The following is a 13468-nucleotide window of genomic DNA, read 5'->3' on the forward strand; positions in this document are numbered from 1 at the left end:
GAGGCATTTTCACCGGGAGCGAAGCACCGGGAACCAGCCACACACCTGGCTGGGGCCGAGCCCTCAGCCACATCCGGCTCACAGGTGCAGAGGCGGGGCTGCCCCCTTCCCTCCAACCACGTGGCCTTGCCCGCCTCCCAAGTCCTCCGGCAGGCGGCGCCGCCGTTGGCCCCGCCCACGCAGGCCCTGTGCGTCACCGCTGGGGGCGGTGCTTCCGGCGGGCCCAAGGCGCAAGCGCCGTGGCTGCCCAGGCGGAGTCTTCTGCTGCTGGCTGTGGCGGCCGGGTCTGCGTTTGCCTCCCGCGGCCTCGTGGCCTGGGGTGAGTGTTGGCGCGGCCGGGGTGGACGTCGGGCGGGTAGTGTCTGGGCCTCGCCCGTGTTCCCCAGGCCGCCGCGTCCCCTCCTCGCCCCGCGGGCCTCTAGTCGGTCCCGGAGCCCGCCGCGCCGGTGGCCTGGCGCGCGTCCCTGCCCGCCCCCCTGCGGTCGGAAGTGACGGTGCGGTGCGTGCCCACCTGGGGCGGCGGGTCCCCAAACTCTGGCCGGCCCGGGGCGGGCGAGCCAGCGCCGAAGCGTCAACTTCCTGGCTTTGTGTCAGGGCCACGGCGGGGTCGGCCAGGCCCGGTTTGATCTCCACGACCTCCCGGACTTGTTACTCGGAAGAGTCGGGCTAAATGCACTGATACTCAGTGTCGGGAAGGAAGACTGACAGTCGGCTGTCAGTGCTGTGACAGAGATTTCCCATGTAGCGCCGTCGTCCCTGCTGTCACTCTTCCACGCTGCTGTCACTTTCACGCGTGTGTCTCCCATCATCTCCTCGCTGCACTGTTTCCTCCAATCCATTGTCGGTGCAGTAGCCCACGGACTGGGCCATGCTATCGTCACCGTGTTTAAAACTCTTCAAAGTCATCCCGTTGTACTTGGAGTAAGGCTTGCTTTTCACCCAGGCCCAGTGTGATCGGGTCCTCGCGTGCCCCTCCGCTCCACTCGCCCGCCCCTTCAGTTTTGTGTGTAAGCACTGAAGCCTCCGAACAAGAATCCAAGTCGTCCCACAGAACCCCAGCGCTCCAAGGGGAGGACAATAAAGATCTTGTTTTCCCAGATGATGGAAACCTTGCAGAGCGATAGGTTTGCAGGGAAAGTGAAATGAATTCTTAGTGTGCTCGCTTCTCCCATTTTCCCAAATGCACCAGCTCTCGCCAGCTTTAGAAATTTCACACGTTGTTACTTGCCAGAGCGTTCACTCCACTTTTGGCCTGATTAACTCCTATTCGTTCTTCAGGTATTGGCTTAAATATCACTTTATCAGAGGCCTCCCCGACCTCATACCTCCTCTGCAGTGTCGTTTAGGTTCCTCTGTTACTTTGTCATCAAGAGTGCTGTACTTTCCTCTTGCAGCGGTTACCACAGTGAGCATGTGTGTATATTATATATGTTTCATATATACATGTACATGTTTGTATATGTATATGTAATTTTTAAAATATGTGTCTTCCCCCAGAGACTCTAAGCCCTGCAGGGACAGAAACTAGGTAACCTAGCACATTGCCTGGTGTGATTGACTCTCAATAAATCTTTGTTGAATGGATGATTTATGTCACTTCTGAATCTCTTTACTTCTAAGGAGAACCTTCTGGTTTTTAGCTTTCATTCCATGAAACATTCTTTGGTGCACAGGCTCCCTCCATGTGGTTTCTTGATGTCTTCCTTTCATTCTTTCATTCTTCCTCTCTCCTGTCTCCCTGCTTTCTTTGCCCTCCATCCTCTCATCTCTTCTGGCTTTTTTTTTTTTTTATCCTCACCCGAGGACATTTTTCCATTTTTTGCTCAGGTAGAGTGGGAGGGAGAGAGAGGAACAGAGAGAGAGAGTGAAACATCGATGTGAAAGGGACACATCGAGTGGTTGCCACCCGCACGACCGACCAGGGCCGGGGACAAACTGCAACTGAGGTACGCGCCCTTAGCGGGAACCGAACCCGGGTCTCTCAGGACCGCAGGCCGGCGCTCTAACCGCTGAGCCAAACCGGCCAGGGCTCTTCTGGCTTTTTAAAAAATATCTATCCAACTTTTGAAACCCAAGATCAGTAACTTAGCATCTTCACCCTATGCCCATTTGTCCTTCAGCTACTTCTGCTCTGAAAACCCCCAACAGTGATATTTCCCCTGGGATTGTTAATCACTGAAAATGTAAGTTTTACAGTCTTGGGGATTTTTGGCAATCTGTGGTTTGGGGCATTCCAAATTCAGGTAGCCCCTCTATACCTGTCACCAGTGTGAGTTCTCAGTCAGCTTTTCTTTTCTACAGGACGTTTATTACAGATTCTTATTCTTGTGTCCTGACTCATGAAATGCCCAAACTTCTACCTGATAGGATATTTTCAGCTTCTCTCTGCTGTACCTACAAATTTAAGTACATTAGGAAAGTCATCCTTCTGCCAGAATCAGAAAGATGTGCCTTCTGTTTACTTCTGCACTTTATCTTTTCCTTCTGTCTGTTGTACAACATTCTGTGTAGGTTATCTCCCTACTCCCTCTCCAGTTATGACATTTTATAGCTTTTCTTGACCTAATTTTCCTCTCCCAATTCATTATTATTTTATCATTCCAGCTGTCTCCCATCCATGGGCAAGCTCCTTAGAGGCTAGGCTACCCACTTGTGGCCTCTGTTTCTTTGAACTTGCCATATTATTTTTCAATTTTAACTATCCCCTCTTCTTCCTTTTCTATTAGAAATTTCCTGCAAACATCATTATTTTACCCTTGTCTTTATTCTACAATATTATTACTTAATGAAAATAATCAGAAGGCCAAAAAAAGGAGGGACTTTCTTACTCTGTTGTTCACTTTTACATCTTAAAGTCTCTGGTGCCTGTCGCAGCCTTGGGATTCCCGGCTGTTGGCTCTGGTGATGCACCCACATCTCTTCCTCTGGAGGGCAGTTTGTACTTCTGATTGCATCCTGACACGTCACTGGCGGGTTGTAAGCTCCCTGCCAGCTCATCTCCCTGCTTCCATCTGCTTTCTTCAGAGATTTCATTTTGTGACAGAAGTCACCAGTGACTCAGCTGTCCAGACCAGACTTGTTATTTAAGACTGCTCTCTGTACCTGACTCTCTTTCAGCATCGGTTGAGCACCTCCTGTGTATCAGACCCTGGGCCAGGTGTTCAAATTTGTACATGCTTTTTGACCTCCATACCCAATGCATCGCCCCTTCCTGTGTCCATGTGGCCTCTTGTTCATGTCTCTTCTGCGAGCCTGCCCCACTCTGTTGTTTTTGACCGTCTTCTCCACTAGAGGGTGAGCCACTCAGGGCCCGGGGATGCTAAGTTCTGGCATCTCTATATCCCAGGACTTGGCCTCTGGGATCTTTTTATCTAATGAGGTATGAGTGGGGTTTATTGGAGGAACTTGTGGCCATTTGGTAGAAATAACTTTCAGTGCCGAAAGAAACCTTAGTTTTTTGTTTTTTATCCTCACCAGAGGACACTTTTGCATTTATCTTCAGATATAACAGGAGGGAGAGAGGGAGAAAGAGAGAGAGAGAGAAACATCGATGTGAGAGACACATTGAGTGTTTGCCACCCACACGACCCCAACTGGGTCCGGGGACAAACTGCATCCGAAGTACGTGTCCTTACTGGGAACCGAACCCAGGACTCTCTGGTCCGTGGGCCGATGCTCTAACTGCTGAGCCAACTGGCCAGGGCAAGAAACCTTAGTTTACTTACAGTTAATTTGAAAACAAGGCTGTCTCTTGGTTATTGTGTTGCTTTATAATCTATCTATTTGAGTTATACAGGCAGTATAGTGGATATATTTTTATTTAAGGAGTTCCTGACTACTTGGAAATGAGAAAGTTTCTCTCTGCTCCTCCCTGCCCCTTCTGCTGCCCACTCCCAACGATTGTAGGTTTAGTGTGTATCTCCAGGTCACTCTGAATGCATTCCATACACGCAGTTGCAGATACACAGTGTTTTCAACATAAATGTGTTATGTAGCTTTTTTTCACTTGACAAGACTTATCTCAGTACCACTGAGTATGTTTCATGTTTGTGTATATGTATTTCTCTAGAGTAAATAACTGGTCATGTGCATTTTAAACCTTGACAGATACTACTAAATTGCCTTCCAGAGGAGCTTTACTAACTTACATTCTTTCCAGCATTGTACGAGGGTGTAGCTTCCTTGTTTATACTGGATATTATCTGGCTTGATATTTTTGCCAAGCTTGATGGGCAAGAAATTATATCACACATTGAAATGGAGTTATTTTTTGAGAACATTTTAATTTTTTTCGGATTCTGATTTGAGTGGTGCTGTTTATCTCTTGTTCAGAGTTTCTGTTTATTGGAATAAATGTTCCTGTGTCAGGTTTGTATAGAAATTCTCTCCTTACATCACAAAATCTACACCTATACATTACAGTTGATCATTCCACTGTACTGTAAGTCATTTATGCCATAATGCAGTGAAGATGCTAATTTGGGAAGCCCCAGTCAGATGACTTCAGTTGGCTGGGGGAAGACACTAGGTGTCGCTCAGATCTCTGCTGTCAGCTTCTGTAGCTGGCTACCCAGTGTCCTTCGTTGATGCTGCGTTTTTTCTTCTTCTGTCTTTTTCTTTTGGCCAGTTTTTCTTATTTCTAATCAGAACTCAAGAAGACATAGCCTTTAAGAAAAATAATACTTGGAAACTTGAGTTTGTGTAATTGGAGGATTATTACTTGATCTTTTGAGAAATTAATCTGCTTCAATTTTATATAACTAAAAGGCCATTGAAAAAAATTGTTCCCCTTTTAGAAAGTCTGTAGAGGATGCAAAATGAGAAAATCCCCAACTCAAGTCAAACGCCAGAGCAAGACTGTTTACAGAGTTGGTGTGTCCGTGATAATGAAGAAATGACAATCAAGCAAGAGAGCGATGGTGTTGCAGAGATGGAAGAAAGCCTCCCCTCTTGTTCCTCTGCAAGTGGCCCATCCACTTCCACCAAGGAGTGTCCGTGGGAGGTTCCCAGGAGAAGGCCTCCCCTGCTGCACATCAACAGACATCAGATCCAGGCAGTGGAGCTGAGTGCGCAGGCCCTTGAACTGCAGGGGTTGGGTGTGGACGTCTATGACCAGGATGTGCTGGAGCAGGGTGTGCTGCAGCAGGTGGACAGTGCCATCCATGAGGCCAGCCATGCTGCCGAGCTCGCTGATGCAGAGAAGGAGTATCAGTCCGTCTTGGATGACCTCACGTGAGTGTGGACCATCTTCTCTAATTGCACAGTTTGTGTTTACATGTGATGGGGAAATTCAGAGTATAGCTGTATTCCAGAAATATTAGATTTGTAGAACTTCTTATATGGAGGATAGAGTCAGTAAGGGCAGCCATTGACCTTGTGTTTGAACCTCAGCCCTTTCCCTCCAGAGCAGCATTGTACCCGGCAGTTAAAGTTTCAGTCCAGCTCACCACAGCCTGTGTGTGCATAATGACCTAGAGCTCACAAGCATGTGCACAAGGTAGTTCTCAGGAGAAGTGAACCTGCAGTCTGTGTCCGCTCCAGATACCAGGAATACATCTGCCCTCACATTTTCCTCTGTCCTCTAGTTTCTTTCCAGTTTCCTGTCCTTAAACCGAGTGTCAGTCTTTTGGTAATTTTTCAGATTTTGCATTTCTAGGAACAATGAGAAACATCTCTCTGCTTTTCCTTTCTTCTGTCCTACTTTTGACCGTGAGGGAAGATGAAGTCCCATGGAGATTTCATTTGTGTTTAGAGGAGAAACAGACTTGGATTCTGTTGAGCGTAACACAGTGGTAGAGAAGGGAGAGGCCCTGGGCCTGGGTTAGAGGGCGTGCAGCATGAGCTCACTCCCATTGCCAGCCTTCGCCCCCGTGGCCAGTCGTCTAGGCAGTGTCAGGTGAGCAGGAAAGACGGGAGGACTGGGTGGAGGGGAGAGGAAGGAAGAACATAGAGCTTCCCCACCGGGGAAGGCTGTTGTACAGGTGGCTGTTGGCATTTAAAGGACATGTTTCTTTTTAAGTTTCCTGGTGTGTTTTTTTGGCCTCTTGAGTTGCAGATATTCCTGAAGAGTAGTAGCCTGACCTTCAGGTGTGAGCACCTCAACTCTTTTAATGAGCACACCTTTTACATTTGACCTTAGAAATGTGTCCATTGCTGACGGGTGACAGCGAAGTGCTGCAGAGTCACCAGGCAGGTTAACACTAGATGGATGGTGGCAGGTGACGCGTAGCCTGCCGGTAAGGGGCATTGATAACATGTTTTTATGCTGAAATCCATAAAGGACACAACAGCAAATTACACAAGTGTCCAGATTGAGTTTGTGTTTTGAAAATTGGGAGCTGTAATACTATGGTGTCTATTTTTGGAGCAATGTATTATAAATTGATTTTTTTTTCTCTTCACCCTACAAAGGGTAATACTATAGCAAATATGTCTTCTAGTCATGTAATAGAAAAATATTGCCACAAATGTCTGACTTATTGAAGAAAATGTTGAAGCATTTTCAGTACTTTTCCAAACTTCGGAAGACTGGGCTTTTAAAACCCATGTATGGATTCTTGACAATGCGGGAGGCCGTGCGTACTTGAGACCGGGTATATGGGAGAGCTCTGTGCCTTCTCAATTTCAATGTAAACCTAAAACTGCTATAAAGATAGTCTTAAAAAATGTATGCCTTTTTTCATATAAAAGGACAACTTACTGCATGTTGTTTTAGAACAGTCTCTTGAATAAAATAGACACTTAAAATGCTTGTAGAATAAATTAATCAGCTTGTAAAGTGGAATGAGCTGATTTAATGAGCCGGATAAAAGAAAACACTAGTAGTCATCTTAAACTTCTAACAAATCTTCAAGTTCTGTTTGTGGCCAACAAGAATATGCATTCTGGGTTAGTTTCTTTTATTTTGGTTAATAAGGAGTAAAAGGAACATGTTTTTAGTATTTCTATCTTTGTATTATACTACTGAAAATGTTACCAGGGTGGAAAATAGATATTTTATCTTATTTTTCAGGTCATGTACGACATCCCTAAGGCAAATTAATAAAATTATTGAACAGCTGAGCCCTCAAGCTGCCACCAGCAGAGACATCAACAGGAAACTAGATTCTGTAAAACGGCAGAAGTATAATAAGGTGATTTCAAATAACACTTGAAAAAGTCATCATTTAGGCTCAGGGTTTAAGAATTATTCTGAAAAGTACTTATGAGATGTGTAGCATATATTTATAGTAGAAAGTTTTGAGTTTTTTTTGTATGTTTAACGTTTCAGCCGTTTTCCTTTAATATCCTCTGTTAAAGAGTATTGTTTAAAATACACTCAGACATACGCATATACATATGTACGTATTTGAGAAAAGGTGTTTTTTTGGTCTTTGCATGCCTCCTCTCTCATGTGTGTTTCACGTCTTCCTTCCCTCACGTGCTTTTCTGCCCACGGAGCTCCTGTTGGTCATGCCGGCCTCTGCTCAGTCTCCTGGTCTGTGAGCTCTCCGTTCTTTCCTGCTCAGCTCCACGCTCACTGTCCGAGGGGCTGGCGTGGTGTAGTCACCACCAGCCACACTGTGTCTGCATTTATTTTTTTATTTTTTATTTTTATTTTTTTATCCTCACCTGAGGACATTTTTCCATTTTTTGTTCAGGTAGAGTGGGAGGGAGAGATAGGAACAGAGAGAGAGAGAGAAACATCGATGTGAAAGGAACACATCGAGTGGCTGCCACCCGCACGACCAACCAGGGCCGGGGACAAACTGCAACCGAGGTACATGCCCTTAGCGGGAACCGAACCCGGGTCTCTCAGGACCGCAGGCCGACGCTCTAACCGCTGAGCCAAACCGGCCAGGGCTGTGTCTGCATTTAGAGTCGTAGGAATCAGGGTAGGGTCTCTGTGTTACTTATGTCATTGTTTTTATGAGGTTCAAAACACTTTTTAGAATTTATATACACTTTATGGAAATGCATTGCAGAAAATAGGATCGCCTAGTTTTGATCATTTCATTTCTGCCATCCCAAGTGGCTGACAGATTCCTTGTGCTTGCAGTTGATTCATCGCATTGTAGTAGCATCTGCATCTGTCATTGAAGCTCTGCTAGAGGGGGGTGTACAGACTCAGTTCCTCCTTTTGCCTTCCACTCTCCAGTCCATTATCTTCACCACCCCGTCTTCTCTCACCTCCAGAATAGCAGCCCAAAGTCAAGCCAGCGGTGCCTTGAGGCAGCTGTTGGTCTTCCCAACTCAGAGAGGGAGCCTGCGAGTTAATGTGCAGAGACCTTCTCTGACCTTGGGCTTCCGGTGGGCTGGAGTTTCAAGGAGAGGAGAAGATCAAACTTTAGGCTGCTTTAGGTAATAGTCCAACTCAATTATATACTCCTATCTCTTTAGCAGCTCTTTGGTATTTAGAGATAGACTAGTCAGAGAAAAAGGCTGTTTTAAGTAAGATTTAGCTGAGAAAAACTGCAAAAGAAAACAAATTACGAGTCATTCTAACGTGGCCTTTATATTCAGGATTTCCTCACATTCATACTTGGTATTTAAACATTCTTGACCTTGGGAAGAACCAGGTACCACAGGCCTTATTAATTGGGGAGGCCATAGGAGTGTCCCCATATCTGAGCTTTGGTGATGTAGAGGGTGACAAGACAGAGAAGTCTGGGGTGAGTGGGGTAAAAGGGTATATCAGCATATATTTTCCTTTTAAAATTTTGTGATTGGGTAGGTTACTGTAATGGACAGTCATAAATATGGCAAGTTATCAAAGGGTGTTGACCTTTTCAACTTTTGAATATTCATGTTTGTGTTTCTTATCCTTACAGTCTTCTATTGACCTCATAGTCTGTTGGCTGTTAAGGTGTGAAACACAGAGAAGCGTGGTGATTTACCAGCTGTGGGGGTGACCAGTGGAGCAGTGCCACCTCCCAAAGCATCGGGCAGTCGGTGCGTGTGCACCGCAGTGCTCCGCACAGAACGCCGTGGGGGCTGGGGGCAGGGAAGCCTGCCCGATGGAAAGGCTCTGAGGCCTCTTCTTGCTGGAAAAATGGCAATTGCTCAAATAAGGTTCTCTGTAGTAATATATGGGATTTCTGTTTTATTTTTATTTTGCTCTTGATTAAAGTTTTTAAATTTTGTAATGTTGTCTTTTGTATTTAACAATAAGTCACTGCATTGCTGTTTTCTGTATTCACTATTTACCATTTAAGGAACAACAGCTAAAGAAGATCACAGCAAAACAGAAACGTCTCCAGGCCCTCCTTGGAGGGGTGGCGGTAAAAGCTGAAATAGATCATGCCAGTCTGGAGGAGGAGGACGCAGGTGAGGGTACTGGGAACAGTGTCTCTCCTTTCTGGAATTGATGCCTGATGCCCGTAATCAGTCCTGGCCTAGGTTATCAGATAAATATATTTCTTTACCTTAGTGTCAAAACTAATTTAAGAACATTTTATTCTCATACCTGCAGAACCAAAGTTAGAGAGTGAAAGTAAAATTTTTAACTCAGTCTACTCTTGGCTGCTAGTCCACATTTAGTATTATGTTTATACTAAAGTTAGAAATAAGTTAGAAATGTTCACATTCTTGTATAGTTAATTTTATAAAGAGGACTAACATCTTGGTTGAGTTACATTTTGTAAAGCCCAACATCATCAATCAGGATTCATAGAAATGCGTTCACATATCTTTTTGAGACATATTTGATAGGTTTTCCAAACATCAGTTCTGTTGTTTAAGGAAAGACACCTCATTCCGGCTATTCGGTGGCCGTGATTTTGTTTGTATCACTGCCTTGGATGAGCAGCTTTTGAGAAAATGTGTAAGCTCTGAAATGAAGTATCTCTGTAGTCAGTGTGTGTATACCTGTGTTTAGAAATTGTTGGTAGCTGTTCATTCATTTACTACTCAAAATAAAGATTAAGGGCTTCTTAGCATTTAAACTCTTCACGCAAATATTTTCTACTAGCTCCAGAAATTTATTCAGTAAGACAAGAAAATTGTGAAGAATTAACAAGTAATAGAACAATATCGGAGAGATGGGGTTTTAAACCTCATGCCTTCCGCTGCCTAGGGACCTGATTTCTCATTGGTAACAAATGGTGCTCTTGTCTGGCTGCCTGAAGCGCGCTGCTCTCTTTCGCCTCCTGTTGCTTCGTTGGTGAAACTGCTCAGGGTTAATAATTACTTTCCAAATCCCAAAAGCCTCTGTTCACCCTCGCTGCACTGGCCCGCATCAGAGTGGACACTTCTGGGCCTCCCAGGATTCCTGTCTTCCCCGGTTTCCTTTCGGCCCTCTGACATTCCTGTTGAGTTATTTTTGGCCAGTGTTTCTGGCCTTATCTTTAATGTTAATTGTTCTCAGGACATTTTGCTGAGCCCTCTTATTGGACCTCTCCCCAAATAATCTCATCCTCTCCCCATGGCTTTTGTCAGCACCTAAGTGCTAGTATCTTACAAATTTGTAGGCCTTACCTTTTCTCTGAGCTCTTGGTTCCTATTTATCTCTCCACTGGGGCACCAACCAGCATTTCTGACTCCCAGTCGCTTGGCTCGGTCCCTGGGGCCCTGGGCCCAATTTGGAGAGGCAGTAAAGTAGAGTGTGTAGGAGCCCAAGCTTTGTGTGACCCAGCTCTGCGTTGCCTGGGCATAGACGGTGGCTGTTGCCGAACCTTTCCAAGCCTGTTTTGAACTTGTGAGGTAGGCGTAGGTATGGTAGACCTTCATTTCTCTGCTTCCCCGAGGTTTCCCTCCCCTCTTCTCCACGTAGTGTCCCTTTCAGAGGTGGCTGTGCGGGCTTTCTGGCAGAGAACCCTTCCGTGAAGTAGACTTTGCTCCTCTCATCTCGGGGAGATGGGGTACTCACTGTTCCTCTTTCTGGCAGACATTGTCCTGGACAGTGTAGTAATGGAAAAAAGAAATAAAAAGCATAAGGATTGAAATGAAGACATAAAACCATCACTATTCACTAAATACATGATTGTTTATGTAGAAAATCCAAAAGAATCAATGGATAATCTATTGGAATTAATATATTGGTTTAGCAATATCATTGACTATAGGGCTGATATGTAAGAATCAATCCTATTTCTATATACCAACAAAAACAAAAAATAAAATTTCATAAAGGTGCCAATTATAATAAAAATCAAATACCTAGAAGTAAATCTTAACAACAACAACAACAAAATGTAATTACCTGCATTGCTTTCTTCATTAAAAACTAGGAAATGTTATTGGAAAAGAAGACATAAATAAATGGGGAGACATACCATGGTAATGGACGGGAAGATGTGGTGTTGTGATGATGGCAGTTCGGTCCATCTGTAGTTCCAGTGCAACCTCAATATAGATTTCCAGGGGGTTTGAGGAAGAGATTGTTGGGTGGGAAGTGTAGGGTAAGGCGTGAACAAACTGACTGACACTTATATAAAAAGTCATTAGGCCAAAAATGGTTAAGGCAGTCTTAACGAAAACAATATGAAGACCTGTTGTCAAGCTGTAGTGATTAAGTCACTGCAGTAGTGGCACAAGGAGAGACAAATAGACCAATGGAACAGAACAGAGGGCTCAGCAGACAGACCCACCCACATATGGTCACTTGATTTACGACAGATGTGTAATGTAAGAATGTATAAAGAACTAGAAATCTTTTTTAAAAAGGCGGATTACCTATAAGAAAAATGGGCAAAAGACTTGAACATTTTCTTCAAAAGAGACTATCCAAAATATCAATAAATCTGTGAATAGATACCGTAGGTCATTACTCATTAGGGAAATAAAAATCATACCTTATAGTAGTACTACCACATGCCCATCAGGATCGCTAAAATAGAATGTGGACCAATTGAAACTTCAGCACTGTTGGTGGATCTTAACATTGACAAGATCATTTTGGAAACTGGTTTGTCAGTGCCTATAAAGCTTAACGTACTCAAGGAATTGTAAGATGTGTTACCAAAGGTTGTACCAGAATATTCATAGCAACATTACTCCGAGTAGCCAAAACTGGAAACCACCCAAATGTCCACTAATTATGGAATGGAAGGATTGTAGTATAGTTATATAACTGAATACTAATAGCAGTGGGAATAAACAAACTGCAACTATAATCAGCGAGTGTGAATCTTATATGGGTAGTGTTGAGCAAAAGAAGCCAGACACCAACAGTATGAACATTTCCATTTACATCAAGTTCCAAGTCAGGTACACCTTGTCTTTACTGTGATAGTCAGGTCTTTGTCTTGGGGGGGGTGGGGGTGGGTAGAGGCTTGGAGGTGCAAAGACGGGCACATCTAGGGTGCTAGTCATTTCTGTTTCTTGATCTGGGTGGTGGTGTACGGGTATTTTTTTTCTGAAACTTCATTGAGCTGTACATTTAGGATTTGTGCACTTGGTGATTTTTTTTTTTTTTTTTTAGTGCAAGTTTAATGAAAAATTGGCCGTGGTGGTATTGGCCTACAAGAAATGTAGAGTTTAGAATATGGATTTCTTCCTGTTAAGCCTTATTACTTTTAGTATTTTGGCAATGGGTAAAGTAATCTTGCCAGAAATTATTAATTTCAACAAATGAAAGAAGGATAGTTTCTAGATGACCTTATGTTATTATGGCATAGCTTTCAATTTAGTTCATTCTTCAGCCAGTTAACTTCACACATCTGACATTGTGCTGTCCAGTGATGGACATACCTGTGTGTTGTCCAGCCACATGGGCTGTTGAGCAAGCACTTGAAGTACAGCAGGTGCAACTGAGAAACTGAATTTCAACTTAGCTTTTTTTTTTATCCTCACCCAGGGATATTTTTCCATTGATTTTTAGACAGAGTGGAAGGGAGGGAGAGAGAGAGAGAGAGAGAGAGAAAGAGAGAGAGAGAGAGAAACACTGATGTGAGAGAGGCACGTCGATTGGTTGCCTCCTGCATAGGGAACAAACCTATAACTCAGGTACATGCCCTTGACCAGGTCGAACCCAAGACCCTTCAATCCTAGGCTGACACTCTAACCACTGAGTAAAACTAGCCAGGGCTTCAACTTAAATTTAAATAGCCATGTGTGACTATCATATTGGGCAGTGCAGATCTAACATTTATCTTTTACCTATACAGGTGCATGCTGATTCTTTTGATGTCTGTTTTTGCTTTTCCTGTCTCTTGAATTAAAGTCCACCTGAAGGCTGGTATTAGCAATGACATGGAAACTTGGGAGCTTGCTTCCTCCCGGGTCATTCTTTAATTGATAAGGAAACAGCTAAATTTATCTGTTTTTATGTTACATGTGACTAGGTCTGCCTTTGGATGCACGAGAGTATATTTTTAATGCCCTATTTTGGAAAAAGTTAATGAGAAATCCCCTTTTGAACAGGAGTGTAGTAAAGGCGCCTGATGAATAGATTTTGCCTTGTTCTTCGTAGATGATAAGCTTTAGTACATCAATGATATACTTTTTCATGTGTTATTTGTAGGTGCCTCGTATTGTTGAGTAGGTTAAT

At 44.0% G+C, this 13468-nt stretch overlaps 1 protein-coding gene across 2 annotated transcripts in view; it reads left to right on the forward strand.

Annotated features, from left to right (window-relative positions):
• The first annotated feature begins 256 nt into the window (after positions 1–256).
• ERCC6 (ERCC excision repair 6, chromatin remodeling factor) overlaps positions 257–13468 on the forward strand; it is an 80308-nt gene continuing 67096 nt past the window's right edge. Inside the window, exons 1-4 of one of the 2 annotated variants that reach the window (XM_036265419.1) lie at positions 257–319; positions 4797–5232; positions 7013–7133; positions 9195–9306. In XM_036265419.1, the coding sequence (XP_036121312.1) occupies positions 4811–5232; positions 7013–7133; positions 9195–9306 (655 nt within the window). In that variant the 5' untranslated portion in view covers positions 257–319; positions 4797–4810. Of the gene's footprint in view, positions 320–4774; positions 5233–7012; positions 7134–9194; positions 9307–13468 lie in introns of those variants that run through there. The other variant, XM_036265420.1, reaches the window with a different exon arrangement.

This window comes from Molossus molossus, unplaced genomic scaffold (genome assembly GCF_014108415.1).
Source record: "Molossus molossus isolate mMolMol1 unplaced genomic scaffold, mMolMol1.p scaffold_m16_p_17, whole genome shotgun sequence".
Classification (NCBI taxonomy): Eukaryota; Metazoa; Chordata; class Mammalia; order Chiroptera; family Molossidae; genus Molossus; species Molossus molossus.